Source organism: Elgaria multicarinata, chromosome 13, assembly GCF_023053635.1.
Source record: "Elgaria multicarinata webbii isolate HBS135686 ecotype San Diego chromosome 13, rElgMul1.1.pri, whole genome shotgun sequence".
Classification (NCBI taxonomy): Eukaryota; Metazoa; Chordata; class Lepidosauria; order Squamata; family Anguidae; genus Elgaria; species Elgaria multicarinata.
The window spans coordinates 34294546-34320689 of NC_086183.1; the positions used below are offsets into that span (position 1 = coordinate 34294546).

The window sequence follows — 26144 nt, forward strand, 5'->3', positions numbered from 1 at the left end:
CCTTTAAGAGCTGTTCAAAGGAAAGCATTTTTGGTGATTGCTGCTTCTCCCATTGCTTGAATGACAAGAGACGCTTGCTGCAATTCTCTTCTGCACAACTGCGAGAGGGGCAGCCCCCACCACCACCACCACACACACACACACACACACACACACACAAGTGCTCCTTAGCAGTCGCTCAGCACGAACTCTTGAGGTGCATCAGCAGCTGATATTAACCAGGTCCCAGGCCATGGTTGGAGGACGCAGGACTCACCTGCCTTGCTGAAGCTATGCAGGCCTGGCTCCGAATCCGGTGCAGGCTGCCTTGAGCTCCTGGACAGAGGGAGGGCTCCTTGCAGGATCAGAAGGAAGGTGTCGCCACCTGGAAGCCCTGTAAAATTCTGCGAATGTGTTCATCTGATGGTGCCATAAAAGCCTCTTCCCCAAGGCCCCCTGGCAAAGACCAGTGTGATATTTTAAAACAGTAAACACTGGAGGGGCAGCGACCCATCTTATGTTAGCTATGTAGACTGGTGGGGAGGAGGAGGAGGAGGAGGGAGGGGGAGGGAGGAGAGAACAACACAAGCAGATCAGGAAAGCACAGATAGAACGAAGAGGGCAATTTCTATACTGGCAAGTTGGAGATAACCTTTGGCCATGACCCTCTGCATGCTATTAGCGTGGCAGCTACTCACCGCCACTAATAATAGACCAGCCCTCAGGGGCTGCCCTACTCAGCATTCTGCCCTCAGCCAGCCTGTGGCCTCCTCAGTCTTTGCAGGGAACTTGGGTCATAGGGGCTGGGGCGTGTGTGTGTGTGTGTGTATTGGGGCAGGGATGAGGAGAGGGCAACGGCCCTGTCGCTGGGGAACGCGTGCCAAGGTGGTTTCCCAGCTGACATGGTGCTGGGTGGTGCTGGGTGGTGGCGGCAAAGGCTCCGGCATGCCAGGCTCTGGTCACAGAGGGGCTCCTGAGCAGCTGGGCATTCTTGGCTCCTCTTCCTGGCAAAGAGAACTCTAGCGGCCACTATGGAAAGGAGCTGCCTTATATGGAGCCCAAGGAGCCCAGGGGTCTCTCTCCCTGGACCTCAAACCCACCTTTCCCTGACTTCAAACCCCAGCACGCCCAGCCCAGCCCAAATGGAGGGGTCGTCCCTGCCTGCTCCCGGGACCCCCTGTGTGTCATTTGGATGCCCAGGGATGGTCCCGGGATGATCCCGGGATATAGGCCTGGTCTAGCCATGGCCTTAGGCGGCAGCATACAGGAGGAGGTGCTGACCTGTTTGAGGAAACTCCTGGTGGGGGAAGGGGAAGGGAAAGGGGAAGGGCGCAGAGCCTGGGGCAAAGGATGCCAATGTCCCCCCTGCCCTATTACAAACACCCTGTTTTTCTTGTTCGATTCACTTGCATGGGCAGAGGAAGGAGGTTGCTATTAGTTATTTATCTGACGCATAACAAGGGAATGGCATTCCAGGCAGCTAAGAATATTTATTTATTTATTTTATTTTATTTTATTAGATTTATATACCGCCCCACAGCCGAAGCTCTCTGGGCGGCACACAGAAGCTCTCTGTGTGTCCCCAACCAATGGTTGGGGACACACAGCAGCATCACCTTGTGCCTTCTCAGACATAAGCCCCATTGAGTTCAATGAACAACCTCCAGGTAAATAGCTGTGTGATGGCAGCCTAAAAGGGGAGCATGATTGCCCTCCCCATACCATAATATGCAATGTGTGTGGTGGATTTTCCCATTGGCTGAGGGCAGCAAAAGGAGCCCTGCCTCCCCTCCCCCATCGCAACCATGTGCATCACGATGGCAAAGTGCCTGCAGCAGCTCTCAGACCCCCCCCGATCCCCCCCCTGTTCTCCCTGCCTTTATTGTCCCCTTTCTTGCTTTAAAGGCCCATGTATGGCGATAGCGCTGTGTAAACATGGACTGTTAATCATCATGCTCCAGCTTGCTTGCAAAATGCATGGCAGGCTTGGGAAGGAACCAAAAGGCCATCTAGGCTGACCCCACTCACCAGTCCAAAGCCAAGCCCCTGCCCCACCCCACCCCCATCCAAACTAAGCCACAGCAGACAGAACGTGAGAGCTGGCCCAGAGCAAAGGGGGTCCACCTAAGCCAGCAATTGCCTTCCACACTGGCTGACCAAGGGCCTTGCTAGACCTACCTTTAAATCCCGGCGTATGGAGGGGCCAGCCTGCGCTAGAAGTAGTGCGGGCTGTCACTCCTGTCTACACGTGACACGCGACGAGGTAAAGGAAAGCCCCGTCGCTTCAGCCATTATTATTTTTACATTTATAGGGGCCATGTGCGCAGGACCGCGGCTTCTGCCAGCTACTCGCGAGTAAGCTGCATAGCCGAGAAACACCGTGGAATGGGCTAGACCTTCCGCAGCCCCCGGCTCAGCCCAGGGCTGAGGAATTTCCGGGCCACAACCGATGCCGGTTATCCCGGGCCAAGGGAGGGTTTAGCCCCCTGTGTGTCATCTGGACGCACAGGGGTGAGCCCGGGTATCAGCCCAGGCTAAACCCTCATCTAGCAATGGCCCAAGTGCTCCCATGGGAAGCTCATGATCACGATTTACGAGCCAGAGCTCCCATAAGAGGCTAAGAAGAGCGCTGAGGCTGGACCAGACCGAGGCTCCATCTAGTCCGGCACTCGGTTCACACCGCTGCTGAGAAGCTGTCGATCAGGAACCCACAAGCAGGACATGAATGCAACAGCACCCTCCTGCCCATGTTCCCCAGCAACTGATGTACAGAGGCTTGCTGCCTCTGCTACTGGAGGTGGCACATAGCTATCAGGACTAATAGCCGTTGATAGACTTCTCCTCCAGGAATTTCCCTACCACCACCACCACCAGCATTCTGTTCCCACTGTCTCTACTACTGGAGGTAGCACATGTAAGGGATGGGTGAATGGAACTGGGGCTGGCCTGTCTTTTAACGTGTTAATTTTATTGTTATGGTTACGTATGAGAAGCCAAGGGGAGGGGGGAAGGAGTCGGAGGAAAAGAAACTATAAAATATACTTGTGGGGGGAGTTCAGTGTGGCTGGCTGACTCCATGGCTGGGTGATGTATGAACTGTAGTTTTAGTTTTCTGGCTTGCTTTTTTGGGGTTCTTATATATATATGCATGTTTTAATAGTTTTAGTTGCTAATCCCATGTAATCTACCCATTTCCTGAAATAAATGGTCTTAAACCTCCAAATTGTGAGCTGTGAGTGTTTGTTCTGGGGATCTGTGCTAAATCCAGTCCAAGGGCCAGCTTTTGCTGGTGCGTGCTCCTTTACAGCACATAGCTATCAGGACTAATAGCCGTTGATAGACTTCTCCTCCAGGAATTTCCCTACCACCACCACCACCAGCATTCTGTTCCCACTGTCTCTACTACTGGAGGTAGCACATGTAAGGGATGGGTGAATGGAACTGGGGCTGGCCTGTCTTTTAACGTGTTAATTTTATTGTTATGGTTACGTATGAGAAGCCAAGGGGAGGGGGGAAGGAGTCGGAGGAAAAGAAACTATAAAATATACTTGTGGGGGGAGTTCAGTGTGGCTGGCTGACTCCATGGCTGGGTGATGTATGAACTGTAGTTTTAGTTTTCTGGCTTGCTTTTTTGGGGTTCTTATATATATATGCATGTTTTAATAGTTTTAGTTGCTAATCCCATGTAATCTACCCATTTCCTGAAATAAATGGTCTTAAACCTCCAAATTGTGAGCTGTGAGTGTTTGTTCTGGGGATCTGTGCTAAATCCAGTCCAAGGGCCAGCTTTTGCTGGTGCGTGCTCCTTTACAGCACATAGCTATCAGGACTAATAGCCGTTGATAGACTTCTCCTCCAGGAATTTCCCTACCACCACCACCACCAGCCGATCTTTTTAATCTAGTCCAGCATTCTGTTCCCACTGTAGCCAACCAGCTGTCTCTGCTCATGGAGGTAGCCTTTAGCCACTAGGGCTGCTGGCCATTGATCGCCTTCTCCTCATCTTCTTTCCCCCCTCTCCTCTAAAGAGGGTAAACCCTTGTGTGCTGGGGGGAATGTTTCCAGGGCCAAAAGCAGGGATCCCCCTAAAAGGGCCTATATTTATTATTTCACTTTCTCCTGCCAGGATTACTTTCCTCACCCTTCATCCCCTGATCAAAGGCAAGATGAAATCCAAGTTGTCAGCAGTTCTGGATTGATGACCGCCTGTCCAATTCCTGCATCCGGCCCAGCCGTTGCCCTGGGGGTGCTGTGCGGTGGGCTTGCCGGCCTCAGCGGTGCAAAGTGATTGCTGACTCCAGCAAGGCCGCGCTGCTCCTTTGCCAAAAGACTGTCCCCTTTGTATCTGGGAGCTGCCTTGGGCCAGCTGCTGGCGTCCCCAGGGCGGCGCAAATGTCCGGCAGCTGTATCCAGGAATTGAGGCCCATTCTGCCCTCACACTGACACAATCCCTCCATTAATGTGGCCACGCAAACACCTGTGAGGTCCCAGCTGACGCCTGGTGTGCGAGCACTTTGGGCTTGTTTTTGATGTCTGGGGACGGGACGAGAGGTTGGTGTGATCAGGGCAGGGTCCAGTGGTGACCACGGCTTCCGAGGCTGGGAAATGACACAGCAAGGGGCTTCCAGAATAATAATAATAATAATAATAATAATAATAATAATAATAATAATAATATTTCTTACCCGCCCCTCCCTTTGGATCGAGGTGGGGAACAACATTAGTACAACAATACAATATAAATCAAATGCATAAAATGAATGAAAAGAGCATATAAAACCAATACAATATCAAAATAACAATCAAGACATCTTAAAATCCTTGGTTTAAAATTCATCTGGGTAGGCCTGCTGGAAGAGGCTAGTCTTTATAGATGTCTTAAACTTGGAGAGAGTGTTAAGTTGATGAATCTCCTCCGGCAGGCCCTTCCACAGTCTGGGGGCAGCAGAAGGAAAGGTCCTCTGGCTAACAGTTGTCAGCCTAGTTTCAGCTGACTGAAGTAAGTTCTCCCCAGAGGACCTGAATGTGCAGGGCGGATTATACGGGAGAAGCTGATCCTGCAGGTAACCTGGACCCAAACCATGTAGGGCTTTAAAGGTAATGACCAACACTTTGTACTTGGCCTGGAAACAAATTGGCAGCCAGTGGAGTGATTTTAAATGTTGGGGTAATATGGACACCCCCTAGGTGTTCCAGTGACCAACCTGGCTGCCATTTTTTGAACTAAATGAAGTTTCTGAACTAGGTACAAAAGTAGCCCTATGTACAGCACATTGCAGAAGTTGAACCTTGAGGTTACCAGCGCGTGCAGGACCCTCTTTAGGCCTTCCAACTCTAGGGCCCACGCCGTCAGTCTAGCAAGGTGCAGGGACTTCAGCTCCACCGGGAAGGAATTTTTTGTTTGAGTCACCAATACAAAGCTGGATTTAGCCCCAGAATCTTTCCTGGGCCTTGTGGTTTGTTTTAAAAAAAGAGGTTTCGGAGCATGAGAAGAGAGCTTTCCCCTCACCTGCGGGGAACACCTGTGGGGAAGCAGAGCTCCCAAAGCACAGAGCGGCGGGTGGAGCCTGGGTCCCAGCCCCTATTATTAGACTTGGTTTGGACTTCAGCGCTTGAGTTATTTCTGCTGAATTGTTATTTCTTTGAAAATATGTGTAGCCTGCCTTCTAAGACAGCGCGGCTTCCAAACATAGGGACAAACAATACATACAGTACAAAATCCGTAATAGGAAGCCTGCGCAAGAGAAATCAAACAGGAAATGCTGCATTTGTTAACCGCTTTGGTGTTCCTAGTGAAGCATAATAGAAAGAAAGAAAGAAAGAAAGAAAGAAAGAAAGAAAGAAAGAAAGAAAGAAAGAAAGAAAGACAGACCCGTGCGTTTCTTTTTCATTCTTTATAATCTGCCTGGACAACGTTTGTTATTGGGCAGATTAAAAATGTAAAAAAGAAAGGGAGGCAGAAGGGACCAAGACCGACGCCCCCCAGCCTGCCAGTGTCATGTGAGATTAGCTGGGGCTATTCTTCTGGCTGGCAGAAGAGAGGCGTGCCACGGAGCATGTGCAGAGAGCCCTTTCCTCGGCACACAAGGGGCGGGGGTCTTCGCACGAGGCGCACACCACCACATGTTTCCTGCGCAAGGATCGGGGCCGGCCGCTTCGCCCTCTGCTTGCCTGCCCCCCCACCCCCCCCACCCCCACCCCCACCCCCGGTGCCACGACTGCAGCGCCTGCGAGAGGCCCCTGCGGCCGAGCCCGGGCAGCGCCTGGCCCTGGCCAGGGCCGGAGGCGGGGAGGGGGGGCGGAGAGCCGCGGGGCCCCCTCCCCCTCCCCCTCCCCCTTGCCTGGAGGCCGTGCCCGCTCCCGCCCCTCTCTACCCCTTCCTGCCCACTCCGCCCCTCCTTCGCTCCCTCCCTCCTCCCTGCCTCCGCTCCCGCTCGGCGCCTCCAGCTTGCGCTGCGCCCGCCACTTCCAGGGGAAGCAGCTGGGCCGGCCGACGGCGTCGCCACCCGCCCGCCCGCCCGGAGGACGCCCCGGCCGGCGGTGCCCGCGGCTGGTGCCCGGAGCAGCCACCTGCCCGCTGCGCCCGGCGGCGTGCTGAATGCCTGCTGGCCGCGCTCGGCCCCGGGGCCCCGCTGGGCCAGTCCGGAGCCGGGCCAGCCCGGAGCCCCGCTCGGCCGCCAGCCCGCGCCGCCCCAGTTGATCCGGGATGCCGCCCAGCGCCGCGGGCTACCTGCTGGCCGCGGCCGCCTTCTGCGGCTTGCCCCGCGCCCAGGTAAGGAGACGCCGGGGTGGGGTGGGGCGGGGTGGGGCGGCGGGGGGCTCCAGGAGGGGCGGCCAGCCCGCCGGGGCCGAGGCGAGCCCAGCCCCCTCCCGCCGCCGCCGCCGCCGCCCTGGGCGCCTTCAGGGGAGCGCCCGCGTCCCCTCCGAACGGGCCCCCGGCAGCCCTTTCCGCGCATCTCCGGGGAATGAAGCCCCGAGAGGTCGTCGGATGGTTGGGAAGGCAACGGGGAAGGAGTTCGGTCCACTTGGGCGGAGCGCGGGCTCTTCTCAAAGTCAGCCCCGGGTCCACTCCAGGCAAGGGACGCAGGGTGGGGATAAATCTGTCGGATGGGTTGATTTGGTCTTTTTTTTAAAAAAAAAGTTCAAGGACTCCAAAGCAATGCGCTCTGCACATGTTCAGAAGCACTAAGAAAGGGCCATGGTGGCAGAGCCCCTGCTTCGCACGCAGACGGCTCTGTCTCCGGCAGCGCCTCCAGGAAGGGCGAGGAAAGAGTCCTGCCTGGGACCCAGGAGAGCCGCTGCTGCCGGTCAGAGCTGACAATACTGAGCCAGGTGGACCATTGATACAAGGAGGCAGCTTCGCAGGTTACTGAAATGCCATCACTGAAAGTAGGCACTTTCTCTGTACACACACACACACACACACACACACACGGAACTCTACAAGTCATACCTTTGCTGGAGGGGCCTGACTCTGTAGTCCACACGCATGGAAGTGGACGTGCGAGGCGCCTATCATGCTGGGCATAGCCATTTCACACACCACAGTTGCACAACTTGATGTTGTGCAGACTTCTACTGTTACTTTCTACTGTTAGTTTTACCCTACCCTGTGCCTGCTTACCCTACCCTGTACCTGTTTGCATTCTCTTCCCCTCCTTATTGTTTTACTATGATTTTATTAGATTGTAAGCCTATGCGGCAGGGTCTTGCTATTTACTGTTTTACTCTGTACAGCACCATGTACATTGATGGTGCTATATAAATAAATAATAATAATAATAAGTTAGGGGTTTTGAATTCCTGATATCTCACAGGGCTACGTTGCTAGTGCAACTTTAAAACAACAAGCAAGCATTGCCCCGCTGGCTTGTAAATCTGTGCAGGGCAGGCACTTTCCCTCCCTCCCTCACACACAGACACACACCCCCTTGGACAGGCCAGACCCAGGGGTTTTCCTGCCCACAGTTCCTGTGTGGAAGGGGCCATAGGACTTTCCCCCTTGTCAGGGGCAAAGCCTGGGGTGCCAACAGGCTGCTGAACAACTTCATCCTTCCGGCTGCAGATGTGGGAGTGGAGGTGGAGACTTTCTCCCCGCTTTGACCATCAAAGCAGATTTAAATTAAACGCCTGTCTTTTTAAGCGCTGCTGGAAGTTTGGGAACCTAGCCGAATTTCTGCAAATAAGTGGCCCTGTTGGTTGACCTTCTAGTGACAGGCTCCCCCAGGAGAGATCAGTCCACTTAAGAGACTCCTGCTTGTCATTCAGTAGGGGGTCAGCAGAGCCGCGAAGGCACCTTGTGACAGAGCCCCAACTTCAAGGAGGGTGGTTTCATTCCTCCGCCCTGGACGCTGCAAAAGCTGGACTCTCCCTGCTCAGCTAATTCATCTGCGCCGTTTGATCCTTGTGTGTTTAGACCAACTTTCCCCAACCTAGCACCCTCCAGGTGTGTTGGACTACAACTCCCATCATGCCCAGCCAGCTTGGCCATTGTAGCCAGCATGGGGTTGAAACGCTATTTTATTTTTTTACAATATATTATTTATTTACAATGCAAAGTTCAACACATCCGGAGGGCACCAAGTTGGGGGAAGTTGACATGGACCAGCGGTGCATCACCTCCGGTCCCATGGGGCAAATCCAGTCCTCTTGGGGTCCCGATCCAGCCTCCTGGGGTTCTCCTGCCCTGGCCTTTCCCACTTGCCCGTGAGCACCAATTGTTTGCTGGATCCCAGCTTTTGTGCAGCTTTCTCCATTCTGAAAGGCTGAAAGGCCTCCGCGAAGGCTTTGGATGCTGGCAGGAAGAACCTGGAGCTAAAATAGGTTCGTATGCTTGGAATTTGGGGCCTTCCCCTTTTGCCCACTGCCCCGCGCACCACTGAACTGTGCCCCCTAGAGATTCTCTGGAATGGAATTTGTCCCTTGGGCAGAAACAGTTCCACATCTCTGATTTAGCCTGTGCGCTCCTCTTAGGCTCCCTCTTAGGCTCCTCCACAGAGCACCGGATCCATTGGCAGAGCTAGAGCAGCTATTACCCTGGTTGCCCCCTTTAGAATTGAAGGGAGAATTTAGGCAGGTGCAGCTTCTTCCGTGAACTTACTGGGCTGCCAGCATTATCTGGTCCAGGTCAGTCTGTTGGTGTCTGCAGTCTGTTGGCGCTTCCCAGGATAAATAAATGTAAAGGGAGCCTCTGTTCAGGAATTCAGCCGCCTGCTTCGCTGGGGCTGGATCAGGAGGGCAAACGACTTCTTTTGCAGCTCTAGGAGTAGAGCTCGATCCCCACCTAGTGGCCGTTCACCAGCACAGCTGGTGCTCTGCAAGGTTTGATTAGTGCTTTGCAATCAAGACTCTGATTTCGCAGGTACAGGGCAGCCAGAGATGAGCTAGAAGTATGTGGAAGGAAGGAAGATAAGACAAGACAGACAGACAGATGAGATTTGTATCGAGATTGATTTAGCTTTGTAGCTGTGGGGTAGGTTTTGCTTGGATGTTACAATCCCAGACTCCGTCGCACTCCCTTTTCAGCGGTCCCTCATTCTCTTACAGCCGGTGTCTTCTTCCGACCAGTCAGCAGGTGGTGAGTGCTCCTCTTTGGATTTTTACTCTTCCGGTTTTTAGGTATGAATTTGGGGTCTTCACTGCATTGCAAAGCCTGAGGTTCGTCCTCCAGGGCCCCGCCCCAGCACACACAGAGTTAAGGAAATTGAGCAGGGGGGCACTTGTGAATCTCCAAAATAGTGGACACCAATTTACACAAAATTTGCATATGTTAATTTATACATATCGTTGCAGAAGACTGAACAGGTGACCTATGTGCCAGCCTGTTCAGTCTGCTGTCCAGGGCTAAAGTGAGTCCTTTCCAAGTGGTGGATGATGGCTGTTGTTTCCACAAAGGACTACCTGGTCCAGCATTCTGTTCACACAGTAGTTGACCAGGTGCCCATGGGAGACACACAAGCAGGACCCAAACGCACCCATTTATTTATTTATTTAAAACATTTATATCCCGCCCAATATCAATAAGATCTCAGGGCTGCGTACAGATAAAAGCATACAGTATAAAACAGTAAATATACACAGCTTGTTCCCCATGTTCCCCAGCACCCTCCCACCCATGTTCCCCAGCAACTGGCGATCATAGGTATACTGCCTCTGATACTGGAGGGAGCACATCATCCACTGATGGTTCTTTATCTTTAAACCTGACTTACACAGGCCAGTGTAAGTCTTCACCATTCTGCAGCCAAGATTATTTTCTTGGCTCGTCGTTTTGACCATGTTTCTCCTTTGTTGAAATCTCTTCATTGGCTTCCGATCCCATATAGAATTCAGTATACGCTTCTTTTGCTGACATTCAAAGCGTGCCATGGCCTTGCACCTTCTTATCTTTCCTCTCTCATTCCACTCTACCATCCCCTCGTACCCTCCGTTCTTCAAATGTCATGTTGCTCTCCTGCCCAAGAGTCTCTACCGCTCTTGCCCGGCTTCGCCCATTCTCTCTGGCTGCCCCGTTTGCTTGGAATGCTCTTTCAGAGCAACTACGTGCCACGAGTTCCATTGTAGATTTTAAAACGCATTGGAAAACTCATTTGTTTTCCATAGCTTTTAGTATTTTAGCTTGATCTACTGTTCTTATTTCTATGATTATTCTCTTATTTCTGTTTTGTGAACCCCTTCCCCCCCCCCTTCATATGTTTTAATGTGATTTTAGATTGTAAGCCTCTAGGCAGGGTGTCGCTGTTTTATTTGTATATTTTGTACAGCACCAAGTACATTGTTGGAGCTATATAAATAAATAAATAAAAACAACAACAGTCCTTCCAATAGAGGACAGTCCTCTGTAAAAGCGGCCACATGGCCTAAGGTGCAGGACTTTGAATGTGGGGTAGTTTCGTTTTCTGGCTGCTGGGGGTGTTTCTGAGCAGCCCATGGACGGGGCAGGTGGGTGGGAGGGTGTGGTTGGCAGCGCCTGACTCCTCCCTCCTCCGCTCTGCAGTGGTGCCCTTTGAGGAAGTGTGGCGACGCAGCTACTGCCGGGCCCGGGAGACCCTGGTGGACGTCCTGCAGGAGTTCCCCCACGAAGCGGAGCACATTTTCAAGCCCCCGTGCGTCCCCGTCTGGCGATGTGCCGGGTGCTGCGGGGATGAGAGCCTGGAGTGTGTTGCCTTGGAGACCCGCACAGTCGAACTGCAGGTGGGGGCCTGGAGCAAGGCAGCCGTCGCCTTTCAGCTCCCCCAAATGGGAGCCTTGGGGCCCTCTGGCTCCCCCTGGGGGTTGCCCCCAGCCTCACCCCAGCTCTCACAGTGGCTGAGGCTTGTCCACACTTCTGGGAGACGGGCTGCACTTTCCCCTGAATGAAAGGCAGAGAGGCACACCTGATGCCGCCCGCAAGTTTACTTTTGGGCTGTTCTTTTCACCCGTGTTGCAGACACGGGGCTGACTGGAAGGGAGGAACAGCCGGAGGGACAACTCACACACACAGGCAAGCGGCTGGGTATTTCTGGGACATAGAATTGTGCAGTTGGAGGTGGGCCTGAGAGGCCATCTAGTCCAGCCCCCTGCTTGAGGCAGCAGGAAAACCAGAGATAGAGCATACCCCACAGAGAACTGCCCAGACTCTACTTGAAGACTACCCAAGACATTTTGCAGCCTGAGGGCACTGGCCCCTCCCATCCCCTGGACCTGGGAGTCATTGCCCTCTTGTATTGCTTGCAGCGTCGTCCATCTTTTCTTACACCATACAAAATCTAACTGTTTTGGAAACAAAACTAGTAGTAGCATAACCTGCCCAGATGTGGATGATTCTTAGCATTTCTCCTCCATCTTTTTATGTTCTCACGTGCCCAGTGGCACAAGAGGCAGGCTCAACACGCCTTCAGGGGTTGCTATTTTGCCACACCAGTAATTTTTTTAAAATCTGGGTGCTTCCAGGCAGAGGGCCCTGGTGCTAGCAAGGAAAAGGCCACATGCAGCTGCTCCGTCTTTTTCTCTTTAAGGGATTTTTAGGGTCAAGGAAAATAGATGGAAGAAGTGGTGGGAAAACACAGGTGTGTGTGTGTTTACAAACAGAAGATGGCCTCATCTGGACACTGAACAAAATTCTGTGGGTGAGGCAGGGCGATGGCTCAGTGAAAGCCTCACCTGGAAGCACCTCTGAGAGTGCAATCCTATGGTATGAGGCACAGCAGGGATGTATATGAGGGCTGCCTGGCTGAATGAGACCAAAGGTTACTCTTCCCCAGCGCTCCGTCTCTGCTAGTGGGTGGCAGGCCAGATACCCAGAGAAGCTGATGAGGTTGAAACAATATAAGCTGGGCTGGACTGGCAAGAACAGATGGTGAAGGGCTGTGTGTCTCTCTCTCCCCCCGCCCCCCGGGTAGGTGGTGCGGGTGAGTCCCATCCTGGGCACTACTCGGCAGGAAGAGCTGAAGTTCACGGAGCATACGCGGTGTGTTTGCAGGTGAGACAGCGAAGCACGAGGATGCAAAGAGGCAGCCATCACGTGCCTGCAGGGGGCGTAAGGGGAGGGCGGTGGGGAGGGGAGGGTTTGCAGATGGACGCTGGGGGTGTCTGGGAGGAAAATCCATTCCAAGCCACAGCTCACTATCACTTAGCCCCACAACCTATTTTCCATGCTGGAATTTGGGCCTATATCATGGTATGTGCCTCTGAGCATGTACAGAGTAGTTTCCCCTCAGGGCATTCAGGCCAAGGCCAGCCAAATGGAAGGGTTGGTTGACAGAGAGGATGTCCTGACTTTTGCAAAAGGTATACCCCAGGCTTCCCCAATCTGGTGCCCTCCAGATGTGTCAGGACTACAAGTCCCAGCATTCCCCAGCCATGGCTGCAGGGGGATACTAGGACTCGTAGTCCAACACATCTGGAAGATACCAGGTTGGGGAAGGCTGGGATACCTGACAGAAGTTGAGTCTCTTTTGATTCCTTATGGAATGGCCACTCCTAGAGCCAAGAGACCCTCCACCCCTAGACCCTAACACCCCCCCCTCACAATGCGGAGTGTAAATGTTTCCTCTCTCTTATTTCCAGGCCTCGACGAAAACGTTTGAAAAGTGAGAGGTACGTGTGGGGACTCTTGGTTGGAGGGCTGGGGGTGGAAGCGGTTTCGGGGGGGCAGGACTCAAGGGGGGGTGGCATTTAGTGGCACACAGACATGGTCCAATCTTCCTAGTTTGCCAGCCCCAGTAGACCCAATATCCCAATCTCTGTGTCTTGGGTAAAGAATGACCATCAGAGAGTGGTTGCAACGCCCTCCTTCAAGAGCGCGCTGCGAGTGAAGGGCGAGAGCGCTCAGCCTCTTCTTCCTCCACTTTCAGGAGCCACCGGATAGGGGCCAAGAGGAGACCTCGGGAGCCGAGCTCTACGTCTTCCACCCCACTGTACGTACCCCACAGCACGGCATGTGCATTGCAGTCGGCCATCATCTAACGGGGAAGGAAGGGGCCCTAACTCCATGGGCAAGCCTGGCCCTGCCTTGCCTGCAAAAGGCCGCTGGTTTGATCCCAGCAGGCATCTCCAGTTAAAACAGGATCTAGGACAGCAGGTGGTGGAAGAGAAGAGCCTATTCTTTCTCCTGAGGCTCCGCAGAGCTACTGCCTGTCAAAGTAGGCTGGGTTGGATGAACCAGGAGAAGGCAGCATCATGGCCATTATTTCTTCACCACTTATAAAGCACCCAGATTTTTCTAAGTGCTGAACAGGGATGAAAATCTTAACAGGCTCTGCCTGCCAGCTCACACGCCAATAGACTTGATACTAAAGGAAGAAGGACTGGGGAGGGAGGAGGAAAACAATCAAATTCAGGTACCAATTCTTGTAGTTAATAATTTTACCAGTATCGTCTGGTCTTGAGAGATTGCCCCCCCTCTCCTTTTAAGTGTACACATACACCCACAACTAGTAGCCCTTAGTCCTCTGGCTGATGGAAAGGGCCGGAACATAATCCCACCCACCCACTTCAAAGCAGAGAGATGGGGGGTCAGAATTCATATGGCAATATCTTTAGTTGCCAGGAGGTGGAGCAATTGCTTCAACACTGATGTAAAGATAATTGTTAAAGGAACATGCAGCAACCTTCTCAAACTGTGTGCAATCTGAGGGCACAATCTTGTGCATGTTTAGACAGCAGCTCTCAGCATCCTCCAAACAGCTATGCTATGTTGGCTGGGACTTACAGGACCTTTTTTCTGTTTAAACATGCACAGGATTGCACTCTTAGTGGCCAAACTGAAAACAAGGAAACTGTAGGGATTGTAGAAAATAATAATAGAATCATAGAAAAGTGCTGGTGGTTGGATCTGCACGCCTGGACACTAGAGCCAAGATTTATCTCCTGCTGCCCACATAGAGTCATAGAATCATAGAACAGCAGAGTTGGAAGGGCCCAATAAGGCCATTGAGTCCAACACCCTGCTCAATGCAGGAATCCACCCTAAAGCATCCCGGACAGATGGTTGTCCAGCTGCCTCTCGAATGCCTCTACCGTGGGAGAGCCCACCACCTCCCTAGGTAACTGATTCCATTGTCGTACTGCTCTAACAGTCAGGAAGTTTTTCCTGATGTCCAGCCAGAATCGGGCTCCCTGTAGCTTGAGCCCGTTATTCTGTGTCCTGCACTCTGGGATGACCGAGAAGAGATCCTGGCCCTCCTCTGTGTGACAACCTTTTAAGTCTTTGAAGAGTGCTGCCGTGTTTATTGTGGTTTTGTTCAATAGCAGGAGTCTGTTTAATTTCACCTCTCTAATTTGTGTTGCATGTGGTTTTCTTCCGCAGCTGCAAACTCCCTGTTGTGGGGAGGAAAGATGCTCCGGACGGAGACCAGGAGGAAGGGCTGGCAGAAACCCAGACTGTGCCTCAGCCGAGAAGAGCCACTTTCCCTTGAAGGTGGAACCCATGTGGCTGGAAGGGGCCACGTGAAAAACTGGCCCTGGAGGCCTGTGAATTGCCGCTCACCTTCACAGCCCTGCCTGTGGATTGTCCATGGGTGGCCGCTTGACACTGGGGGTGGGGGACACATGTCCTCCATAGGGGGGTATGAGTGGAAGCCAAGCAGTATTGGTCACTCACCAGTCCCCAAGTTTCTATGGCATATATAGGAATTTGTTTCTTCTGATGATAATGATGACGACCCAAGGAGGGGTTCAATTTATGCACTAAAAAGGCCCTTTGCAAAGCATTCCTGTCCTGTCCCAAGAGTGCCTCTTTGCCTTTTATTTATAATGCATCACCCTTATGTCTAACACACACTGCTGTTCTATGAATGAGTGTTTGTGTGTGTGTGTGTGTGAGTGTGTGAGAAAGAGAGACGGAGACAGAGTGTGTGAGTATGTTCACACAAGGGGCACAGCTTTAGCTTTAAATGGCTTTTAACATAATAGTACCTGTAATCTTTCTTACATATTATATTTTAAAAATTGTGTTTTATATGCCTTGCCATCAGGGAAACTGGGAAAATCGAATGATTCGTTTTTAAAATAGAAGACAATGTAACTTAGGCCTGTCTGGAAGCCAAACAGTTCTGCTCTGGTTAAAACAACAACACGGCATTTCAACTGGGGAATCCTATAGACGAAAAGTACTAGGAAAACACAAGTATGGCCAAGGCATCCGTCGTGATTGCTCCAACAATGGACACAAGCTACTTTGAAAGACGTGTACCCCAAGTTGAGTAAACTGTGGATCCATGTGTTTTATGTGTACATTGTGGGTGGCTGAGAACAGCTTCACAACAAAAAGAAACACCTGTAGTTGTATTGGTGGTTTGATTTGTTATGTGGAATTGAAAAACTTAAAAACACACACGTCTCTGTGTTTGTGTATTTTCACATCTTCCAATAAAGGTGAGAATCTCCTCGTGTTTAGAGCAGGGGTTGGAGAAATAGATTACAGTATAGGAATCTTCCTTAGAAGTGTAATTCCTTCCTGGCTCCATGGTGGATCCCTTAAACCCAGGAGAAGTTCAAATGTCTTTAAAAATTATATATGTGTATATGACAGCAAGAGCCCTATTGCACAACAGATGCTTTTGCGGTACATACGTATGGTTTTGATATTACGATTGGCCGACACAAATCCAGAGGTGTGTTATCTGCTCCCTCTTTGGGGCTGTTAATTTCGGCCTGCAGTTTACCTCATCCAAAGTTCACCAGAAAAATAAGCATTATTATTTGTGCATTGAATTTTTGCTAAAAAAAATTCTGTTGTACTTGGGGATTTTAAAACATTAAAAAAAGGTTTAGTGTTGAACAATGGGGCCAATTGCAGGCAAGTACTTTTAAAAGTCTAGACTTTAAAGATAATTTGCCTTGGCTAGGTTCCACCTGGTGGAAATGACTCATGTTTCATTACACATTTATCTTTATAGCTTAAGATTTTTGGTGCAAAAATCCCCCCCCCATTTTTTTTTAAAAGAAAAAATAATAAACTCCACTTTCAGGCCCAGGTGCTTTTTAGCTCTTAATTCCTCCCCTTCTAATCTCCCCCCCCCCAATATGGCCCAGATCTACTTTTAAACCTTCAGGTGGAAGCCCAAATGTGGGGTGGGGTGGGGTGGGGTGGGGTGGGAGAAAGATTCAGGGCATGGGGGAAAGAGGAAAGTGTTCAGGGCGCAATCCTATGCATGCTTAGACAGAAAAAAGCCCTATAACTCCCTGCATGGTCAGCTGAGGAGTTGTAGGACTTTGTTCTGCCTACACATGGATAGGATTGTACCATTTCATTTCATTTATTGCATTTTTATACCGCCCAACAGCTGAAGCTCTCTGGGCGGTTTACAAAAATTAGAACAACAACAATATCTAACAATATACTAATCAACAACATCACAATAATATTCAAAAATACAAGTTTACAGCAAAACAAACCAGATAAGAAGATAAAAAGAAAAGAAAGCTTGGTTAATGTCTTTTTTTATTTTTATTTTTTTATTTATTTAAGGATTTTTATGCCGCCATTCAGCCAAAAAAGGCTCTCATGGCGGCTTACAAAAGTATTTCTTGACAGTCCCTGCCCACAGGCTTACAATCTAAAAGACATGACACAAAAGGAAAGGGGATTGGGAGGGAGGAGGAGGAGGAGGGGGGAAAGGAAAGCAAACTCAGGCACTACAATCTTAGTTGGAAAGATTGAAAAGGTGTTGGAATACAAGCCCTTCCTGGGTGGGATACTCTATCGGGGTGGGCTTTGGGTTATTGAGTGGGTGCCTGGGGACAAGGCACTCTGCACACGGTCAGAGACCCTCTCTAGTTTTTAAGGACCAGCCTTCGCTAGTCTAGCATTTTGTGGTGGCTCAGAATAGGGGCTGGTAAGGGGGAAGGGGGCAGATTTATTGTTCGTTAGGAAAGGGCACGATCCTAGGGGGCAGAACAGAGAGGGGGTGTTCTGTGAGCGCAGGGGAGCACGAAAAAGCCCTAGAAACAGACGCAGCGAAACCCGGCGCGCGCGAGAGAGAGGGAGAGGGAGAGGGGCGGGTTTGCATTCCAAAGCCATGTGTCACGTCGGCGGGCGCGTAGGCGGCTGGGAGTTGTAGTGTTTCCCACCTCCCGCGGGAGAAGTCCCAGGTAGGCGCTCAAGAGCCCCGGGACCATTTTGTGCTCGCGCTCTAATCTCGACCCCGCCGGTTGCATGCGTGCGCGCTGCGCCTCCCCTCCCTCCCTCCCTCCCCGGCAAATGAAGAGAGGGCGGTGGGCTCTGAGCATGGGCAGAGTGCTTTTGCTCCGCCAATGAGTAACGGCCGGCAGCCCCTCTCCGCCCTGGCCACTTCCAGGAAGAAGCAGCGCTTCCGGGGGCGGCGGCGGGGCTGTGCCGTCCATCCCGGCCCCCGGCCCCTCTTCAGAGAGTCTGCAAGCCCCACGGACGGACAGGTAAGGAGAAGCGGCGGTGGCACCAAGTTCGCGCTCCAGCCCGGGAAGGGAGACGTGCACTCAGCACGTGCTCAGAGGCACCCCGTCCTCTATGTCACGGCGAGCCGAAGAGGACCATGCCTTGGCGTCAATCGAATCTCGCCCGTGTGAACGGGCCGAATCCGGTTTCGCTCCAGGACCAGGCGCCGACTACAAGTCCCAGAATGCCGCGGCGGCTGCTCCGGAGCTGTCCTACCTGTGGAGTTGCAAAAGGGCCCGGGAGGAGGAGGAGGAGCCGGGGCCGGGGCCGGGGCCGGGGCAAACCTGTTCTTCCCGGGCAGCCAGCGGCGTGCGCGAGTCGCTCGGGCTGCGGCTGCTGGTGCCGGCTGGGCGGCGGCGGCGGAGGAGGAGGAGTTCCCGGAGCGAGGGTCGGCAGCAGCGCCGCTTGCCCGGAGCCCCGCGGGAGCAGGAGCCGGGGCTGAAGCCCCCGCCCCGCTGGAGGTCAGTCGGGCACCCTGGGGCGGCCGGGCAAGGCTGGGCTGGGCTGGGCTGGGCGTCTGGGCCGCCTCGACGGCTCCGCTCCGCTCCTCCGGGCGGGGGTCCGAACCCTTCCCCGCCGCCGCCTCCCGGCGCGGGGGACGAGGGGGGGGGGACGGGACTCCCAGTGCAGACGCATCGAGATGCGAGGCGGGGGGGGGGTTGGCTCTTCGGAAAGCCTCCCCCCCCGCCTCCCTCTCCCGTCTGATCGCGACGGGGCGGGGTGCGCGCGCCCGACCCCCCCCGCCGCTTTTTCCGCCCCTCTCTCCTCCCCGCTGTTTCTTTCCCTCCCCCTCCCTTGCTGCTGCTTCTCTATTTCTCTCTCTCCTCCCGCCCACTCCCATTCGAATCGGATCTGTGGGTTTCCCCGGCCGGGGGATTCGGCCGGGCCGCGCGCCGGCGCGCCCGGACTTGCTCGGGCGCTTCTGCAGCAGATCTTTCGGGCGCAGTGAGGCGCCCGGACGGGGCGGGGGAGGCTTTTCCTCGAAGGCTTTCCCGGGGCGTTGGGAGGCGGGGGCGGAGGCGGGGGCGGGAGAGGGGGGCAGAGGAAGAACGGATGGGGCAAACAGCGGAGAGGAGGGGGGGTTCGGTCTGGACTCGCCCCACGGGCGAGGGGGGGGAGGATGGTGGCCCCCGGGAATGTGACTGGGAGGAGAACTCTGTAACTGCAGGACGGGCTTGGGGTGGGGTGGGGGGAGCGCGCGCCCCGCCCCACGTCCGTCCTTTCCTAGGTCGCGACCCCCGGGGTTTCCTCGAGGTGCTTTCGCCGAAGCGCCTCGGGCTGCTCCCGTGTCACCGTGGATTGTCAAGCGGGAAAGCACCCTAAAGCACTTAAGTAACTAAAACATGTTGGCAGTTATTAAAGTTATCGTGAATTGAATCTTTTTCCTTTTCCTTTTCCAGTATAGATATGAGTAAGTGTGTTTCAAGATAGTTGATGAAAAGGCAGGTGTGGATTTGCTCAGAGGCTTGGTAGGGGCAGCTGGTTAGGCAGAGCATGGCACTGCTGCAGCTTTTTTTTCTTTTTTTTTGGGGGGGGGACGATTTCTTCCTGGCCGTGCTCCACATTATGAAAGCTTCAGATGACTAGGCCATTGTGCGAGGATTGCAATTATCCCACAAATGAATAACGGGGTTGCCTTTAGCTCTTGGTTTCAGATGGCGCCTGTGTGCAGATGGGGCCGTGGCGGCCAAAGGAAGGATGGTTGTGGTTGTTGAGGGTCAGTTCCGGGTTTGAGGGTCTTCTAATCTACCAGCACAAGAGGTACAACAGAGGGAAGCGGGAGAAGTGGAGGCAGAGGAGAGCAGGGAAGAGCGTGCTTGAGCTTCAGTTGCACTCTGTAGGCTTCCATGGCTTGAGGATGAAGCGACTGAGCCAAGGCTTTGTGGAGGGGTTTCGAGGGAGTAAGGCTGGGAAGGTCTTTTGAGAGGGCAGGAGGACGCAGTTCTCAGCTTATGACTCATCCGGACGATGCAAGCGCACCTCCGGAGTGCCTTCTTGGGAGTCATCCCATCCGGTGGGGAAGTTTTGAATCGCATCACTTACCTGCCACTGGAATGAACCTGTGAGTGAGGCCTGCAATTGGACTCCAGAGGATCGACCTGCTTGGCCAATCCTGTACGTCACATCCAGAGCTGGGGAGATTTGGAGGCACCGGTGCCCTTTGCACCTTGAGGTGTGAAATATTGCCCCAGCTTCGTGTGGGTTTATGGGAACGCTTGGTGAGTTCCCAGTGTTATTGTGGGACAGTGTAGGGTAGCAAGCTGATGTGAAGGGGTGTCCACAGCGGGTGGGGGTCCAGAAGAAGCTGTTATGTCTCCCATATCACCCCTCTTTTTATTGCCTTCGAGTTTTTCATGAATGGTTTGGGTTTTTTTAATACTGCATTTCTTTCAAAAAGCTAGGAGTGTTATACTGGACATACACACACACACACACTTTATCCCTACAACAATCCTGTAAGGTAGATGAGGCTAAGGAAGACTGAGTGTCCCATGGTCACCAGGAAGCTTCATGGCTTAGCAAGGATTTGAACCCAGACATAAACACTTTGAACACCGCACCACACCATGCCCGCTGTCTAAGGCACTAAGTTTATCTCAGTCACTGGAAGGGCCTCCACCTGGATCCTTTGCTGGACAGGGCCTGGAAACTGGGCTTAATTTGGAAGCAGGGCTCAATGTAGGCTGGGACTTGCAAGAGCTTGGACAATGGGACTCTACTCAGTTTCAGAGCTCAGCTCTGATTCATTTGAAACAGCACCTCCAAGCATGGACAGAAAACACACTTCCCTGACTGCTGAGTAACCGCATCTAGCTGTCAGATGTCTGAGCTTACATGGTGGGGGAGGAAAGAGTTCCAGTTCAGAGGGGCGTGGTTCTCTAAACTGTGCCCCCCCCCTGCACCTCTCTTTAGAAGTTGAGCACCGCTTAGAGGGCATTGGAGAGATAAGCAAGGAACTCTTCTGCGTTCCAAAAATGGCATCCCCGGGCTTTGTGCTGCTGCAGCTTGTCCTCTTTTGCTGATAGCCAAAATGTCACCCTTCTCTCCTCCCCATCCTGACCATGTGGCCTGGGACTTGCAGACGAAGAGTATCCTATGCGGAATGGATGCCTGGCCAGCTGTGGTGTGTGTTTGCACTGGACGTGGCCTGCTGGTCCCCTGCTGTCCTTCTCCCTTCCGTTGCTGAAGAGAGGCAGGGTGGGGAGTGGCAACTGCAGACCTCCTGGGCTCAGAGTGTCCTCTTCCAGGGCAGGCAGCCTGCTAATTATTCGCGAGTGGGCCAGGCTGCCATAAGAGCACAGAAGGAGCAAAGACCTATCTATGTCTCTGGGAAGCAGGTTGCAAACGGGGCAGGAAACAAGGCCTTCTCCTCTGAGGTGTTCTTTGTCTGGAAGTAGAGGTTCCACAACTGTGAGTTCCCCTCCAAGGATTTTTGAAGCCTGAAACCCTGTTGTATGCAGTCTACCCTTCGGATATTCCAGATAGCAGGCCCTTGTTCAGCCTTCCCCAACGTGGCAGCCTCCAGGTGCATTGGACTGCAGTTCCCATAATTCCAAGCCAGCGTGCCCTTCATGTCCTACTTGTGGCCTCGCCAGAGGACTCGAGCTGTCCTCTGTGCTGGAAACAGGATGCTGGACTAGATGGACCCATTTCGTTGTGACCTGCAGCCAGGCTGTTCTGGTGGTGTTATGGAGCATCCCTGTGCGCAACCACTACATGGGAGTTCAAATATGCACGCCAGTTCAAATATGCAGTTGCTGAATGGGGGCTTTCTCTGAATGTTCTCCTTGACTTCAAGATTACTTTTGTGTGTGTGTGTGTGTGGGGGGTCTATTCTAGAGCCTCAGTTGTGGTTTATTAAGATTGGGAAGAGATCTCTGTATGTGTCTCCCTAAGACTTCATTCCCCCCCCCTCCCAAATTCTTTTGAGCTACCAGTTGAGCAAGGAAGTTAAATCTAACATAATTTCCAGCAGGATGAGGAGGGGATGGGTTCAGCTCTCACTTGGGTTCATGACCATGTTTGGAGTCAGGAATGTATCTTCCCCCACCCAGTCAAATTGACTAGTTAGCTTGCAAGGGGGGTTGCCTCTCTCTCTCTCTCTCTCTCTCTCTCTCTCCCCCTCCCCCTCCCCCAACTGACATTTCTGGTTTGGCTTACTTGCTCCAGAAATCTGGAGCTCTCTGTACTGCAAGCGTCCGTTCTGCGTCTCTGTGGATTTCTGTTCTGTGGAGTCAAATTCCCACCTTTGTTTTTTTCCTCCTGTTATTGCTCCTGTGCCTCTAATAACAGCTTGGCATGCAGAAATTCAAGCAGGTGCAACTTTGCTGGCCATAAGTGGAAGGGAAAGTTCCACTGTCTGTGTGCCAAAATGTAATAGGAGGCGCAAAAGCAGAGCCCAAACAAACAAACAAAAAACCCCCCCAAAAACCCTGAAGTGGGTCAATCGAGGTGGCCTTCCGGTGCAGCCTTCCTCAACCTGGGGCGCTCCAGATGTGTTGGACTACAACTCCCAGAATGCCCCAGCCAGCTGGCTGGGGCATTCTGGGAGATGCAGTCCAACACATCTGGAGCGCCCCAGGTTGAGGAAGGCTGTTCCGGTGCCTACCGGTGCTGTTAGCTCTGAAGGAAGTTCAGATATGTCCCATACATAGAGTCCCACCGATTTAAGGCTGCTGTTTGTGATTCCCCATCTTTCCAGGGACAAAGAGAGACTTATTAACCCCAAAGGCCTCTGGTCCTTTACCGTGCCTGTTTGAATGATTTGAATTACAAATGATTCAAACAGCTGCTGGTGTCCTCAGCAACCCCATTAGCTGGGGAGGGTTTAAACAGTATGCCATTGGACCTTAAAATGCCTGCCCACAGATAATACTGCTTCACACTTCTGGTGAAGCGGACTCTCTGATCCACAAAAGCTTCTGTCATAATAAATGTGTTAGCCTTTAAGGTGCCAGAAAGCCCTTTGTTCTTTTGTCTGAAGCAAAACCCAAGCCAATTCTGCCTGATGGAGAGTGGCCCAGGGTTTCGATCCCACCACCGAAAAGGCCCCGCCTCTCGTACCCGCTCAGCGCATCTTGAATAGTGATGGGACAGCGAGCTGGGCCTCCGAAACCAATCTGAGGGCATGGCTAGCTTCTCAAAGGAGAAGGTAGCTCCTAGCCTGACTTCGGGGCTGTGGCTGCCAACTTAGTCAGGCAAGAGGCCGCAGCCTGTGGCTTCTAGGAGGGCCTGGGGAACATGGGTGGGGCAGCATCCTTGGGTGTGACGCTGCTACAGAGCCGCCTTGAATTGCAGGTTGTGCCCTCTAAGCAGACTGGGAAGATGGGGCTGCTAGTGGTCTGTGTTGGTGGTGAAGGTCAGGAGGAAGTGCTGAAGAGTTGTGAGGACCACATCACAAAGGGCAGGGAGGGAGGCAGCCTTCCAGTACAGCTGGATGATGTGGCCCAAACCTGGGGGTAGGAATCAACCTGGCACGTAGTAGCAGGGCTTAACTTTTAAGAGGAAAGGTGCCCAGACTCCGCCTGCCTTCGATCCGCACTCTCCGTCATGGAAGCCTTTTCCCTTCGTTTTAGATATGTGGGGGGGGGGGGGAAGTCTTCTCATGCTCAGACGCTGTCTTTGTTGGCATTCTTATGTTTTCAGTTCTTAATCTTGGCACTAACGAAGGTTCCAGGGCTAAGCTTTGGTGAGGTTAAACTCTAGTGCAGGTGCTCCAGAGAAACTCAGGGGCGGCACTGGTGTGTGTGTGTGATTCTCTGGAGCTCAGCTGACTTGCACCTGATGAGATCCTGCAGTTGAGCTCTTGCAAAGCTTTTCTCGTACCTTTGGCACCTGTTTGAGCTCACCTGTGCAAGCAACCCAGTAGACAGAGTTGTGGGTGGGAAGTGACTTGATGCAAAGCCATTATATATTTTTGAGAGATTACCCAAAGGTACCCAGCTAAAAATTGTTATATGCATAGGCAGACAAGATCTCTTTGGGATTCATCATTGTATTGACATTTCACTTTATTTCCTATTCATTGGGCTCTTTGCTCTAACGTAGCCACTGAGGCCTGGCCTGGTTCTCTTGGCGAATCAATCTGGCTTTGCTGACGCAGAGTTAAGTGCTAACTTACCTGGTTCTTTGGAATTGGGCGTGGGCTCATTAAAAGAAGAACAGGTTTTTCCCTCTGGATGAGCCAGGGAAGGGCAGCGGGGTTGCAGAAGAGGCCTGCCTAGCCCTGCCTTGCTTTCCTCAAGCTCCTTCCGAAACTCCACGCCGGGAAAGTGGAGCCAAACGGCATTCCCCCCTGCCACCCACAGAGGGCACCAGAGCTGTGGGATATTTTGCACCCGTGGCCTCCTGCAGATGGGCAATTGGGAGGCTGTGGAGTGCAGTCTGCCTGTTGAGCTGAGGCTTAGAAAAGCATGCTGTGCGCCGAGATTGTGTGTGAATAGTCCTTTATGCTACTTCTGGCATGCTCTGATCTGAAGGCTCCCTGCTTAGCTTTGAAAAAGAGGGGCCAGAGCTCAAATCCACCCGGAAGTCCCGTTGAACAGGAAGCTCTTCTCCTGAATTCAAAGGGTTCCGGAACTGGCTATCTTGAAGGTTGCGTCCCCTTTCCTTGTGAACCCAATTGGACCCTCCCTGAAGGGTCTTGCCCTAGAATCTGCTGAGCTCTGGCAGGGAGGTCTGTGTGGCGAGGCCTTCTCAGTGGCGGCAGCGCACTCTGTCCAATTCTCTGCCCAGATACTGGGTTGAAGCCCTGTTAATTTTGGAGTTCTTTCGGTCTGGCCAGTAAGTGGTTTTTGTGAGTGTTCCTCTAATTTTTCTGCTTTTGCCTTAGGGCTTAAGATGAGCTTAGTCCGGCCCAGCTCTACAACCTGTTTTTCTTCTTATGCCAGGGCTCAGCCCTTGAAAAAAATGCAAAGGCATCATAAGAGAGGAATGCCTCTGAGCATATGCAGAATGCTTTTCCTTTGCCGCTGCGTAGCTGCTGCAGTCACACGCATGCTTGAGACCTGGGAAGGGCCCTTAGTCCAGTGCTGTAATTGCCGACGGGCTGGATATGGCACAGAAGCAGAAACGCACGGAGACTCAGGCTTGCTGGACCTGCTGAAGGGAAGAGAGGGTGTCCCGTTTTGGGACCTACAAAACGCTCCGGGCTGCCCGGCTCTGCCCTCTGGCCATTATATAACTGCCTTTGGCTGATGGCCCGGGACTTGTTGTCCTTCCAGACAAATTACCTCGTCCTATTTCTCTTTTGCAGAGGACAAAGGCTGGGATTCTCTTCTTGGGGTGGAGCTGAGCAAGCACACCCAGCTCAATTCAGGATGACATCGACGTTTTGGCAGTACGAAAAACTTGTCGTATCTTGTACCCCAATCCTCGGCTTATCTGGGAGGGCAAATTGCATCACACATGCAAATATTTCTAAATGTATCTCCTATATCCTTTGCTTCTAAGGTAGTCAGCTAATTAAATATACTTTTTGCCAATCAGCTAACTGTCTTTTAATTGGCTAATTTGATCATTTCACTGATTAAATTTGCATATGTTTGCATATTGCAACACATCCTTAAAGGTACCTTTAAAAAATATTAACAGAGTAACCCTGCCTGTTTTTAGTTGGAAGGCAGTCCCACTATATTAAGCATGTTTAGGACTGCAGTCTAAATACTTTTTTAAAAGAGGAAAAATAACCTTAAACACCATAAGAACAGTAAACATTTCAGATATTAATTCATAAATAAATTAATGTATTTAAAATATTTCTTGTCCACCTTTCACGGAAGAAGCCCTCCCATGGCATTATACAAAAATAAAACTTACAACAGCAACAACAACAACAATAATAATAATGCAACGTGGTAATAAAAACAGCAACAGCAGCAAACATCTTAGAAAACAGCAAACACTAGCATTAATATATCTTCTACATAGCTTAAGTGATGTTACATTCTACCATGTTCATAAAGGTGTCCTCTTTGACCCAAATGAGCCGACATTTTTAAAAGACAATCTATTATTGCTCTTTTTTCCTTCGTTTTTATAGAAAATAAAATAATTTTAAAATCATTTTTTCATCAAAATCATGAAGCTAGCCATGCTCCAAACTTATAAATTTGGGAGATTTGCTGAGACAGTGGACGCTGGTGCAGATCTTGGTTGGAGGTTTTCAACATCCTGACTGTTAGAGCAGTACGACAATGGAACCAGTTACCTAGGGAGGTTGTGGGCTCTCCCACACTAGAGGCCTTCAAGAGGCAGCTGGACAACCCTC

General features: G+C 52.1%; 2 protein-coding genes across 2 annotated transcripts in view; both read left to right on the forward strand.

The window, feature by feature from the left end:
• Positions 1 to 6573: 6573 nt before the first annotated feature.
• LOC134407768 (snake venom vascular endothelial growth factor toxin ICPP-like) lies at positions 6574 to 15731 on the forward strand. The gene is made up of 7 exons (XM_063139707.1): positions 6574 to 6751; positions 9526 to 9556; positions 10976 to 11172; positions 12360 to 12439; positions 13027 to 13056; positions 13314 to 13376; positions 14768 to 15731. The coding sequence occupies exons 1-7, from the start codon at positions 6686 to 6688 to the stop codon at positions 14874 to 14876; spliced, it is 576 nt and encodes a 191-aa protein (XP_062995777.1). The 5' UTR covers positions 6574 to 6685; the 3' UTR covers positions 14877 to 15731.
• A 2088-nt stretch (positions 15732 to 17819) lies between these two features.
• The window catches only part of PPP1R13L (protein phosphatase 1 regulatory subunit 13 like), a 28294-nt gene continuing 19969 nt past the window's right edge, over positions 17820 to 26144 (forward strand). Inside the window, exon 1 of the mRNA XM_063140210.1 lies at positions 17820 to 17856. The gene's annotated coding sequence lies outside the window, so the exon portion shown is untranslated. The remainder of the gene's footprint in view (positions 17857 to 26144) is intronic.

Excerpts from the sequence above, each read along its gene's own strand:
- LOC134407768 (XM_063139707.1), top strand. The coding sequence starts at position 6,686 with ATGCCGCCCAGCGCCGCGGGCTACCTGCTGGCCGCGGCCGCCTTCTGC. Across the intron at positions 6,752-9,525 it reads GCGGCTTGCCCCGCGCCCAG|CCGGTGTCTTCTTCCGACCA; the intron begins GTAAGGAGACGC and ends ATTCTCTTACAG. Across the intron at positions 13,377-14,767 it reads TCTACGTCTTCCACCCCACT|CTGCAAACTCCCTGTTGTGG; the intron begins GTACGTACCCCA and ends TTTCTTCCGCAG.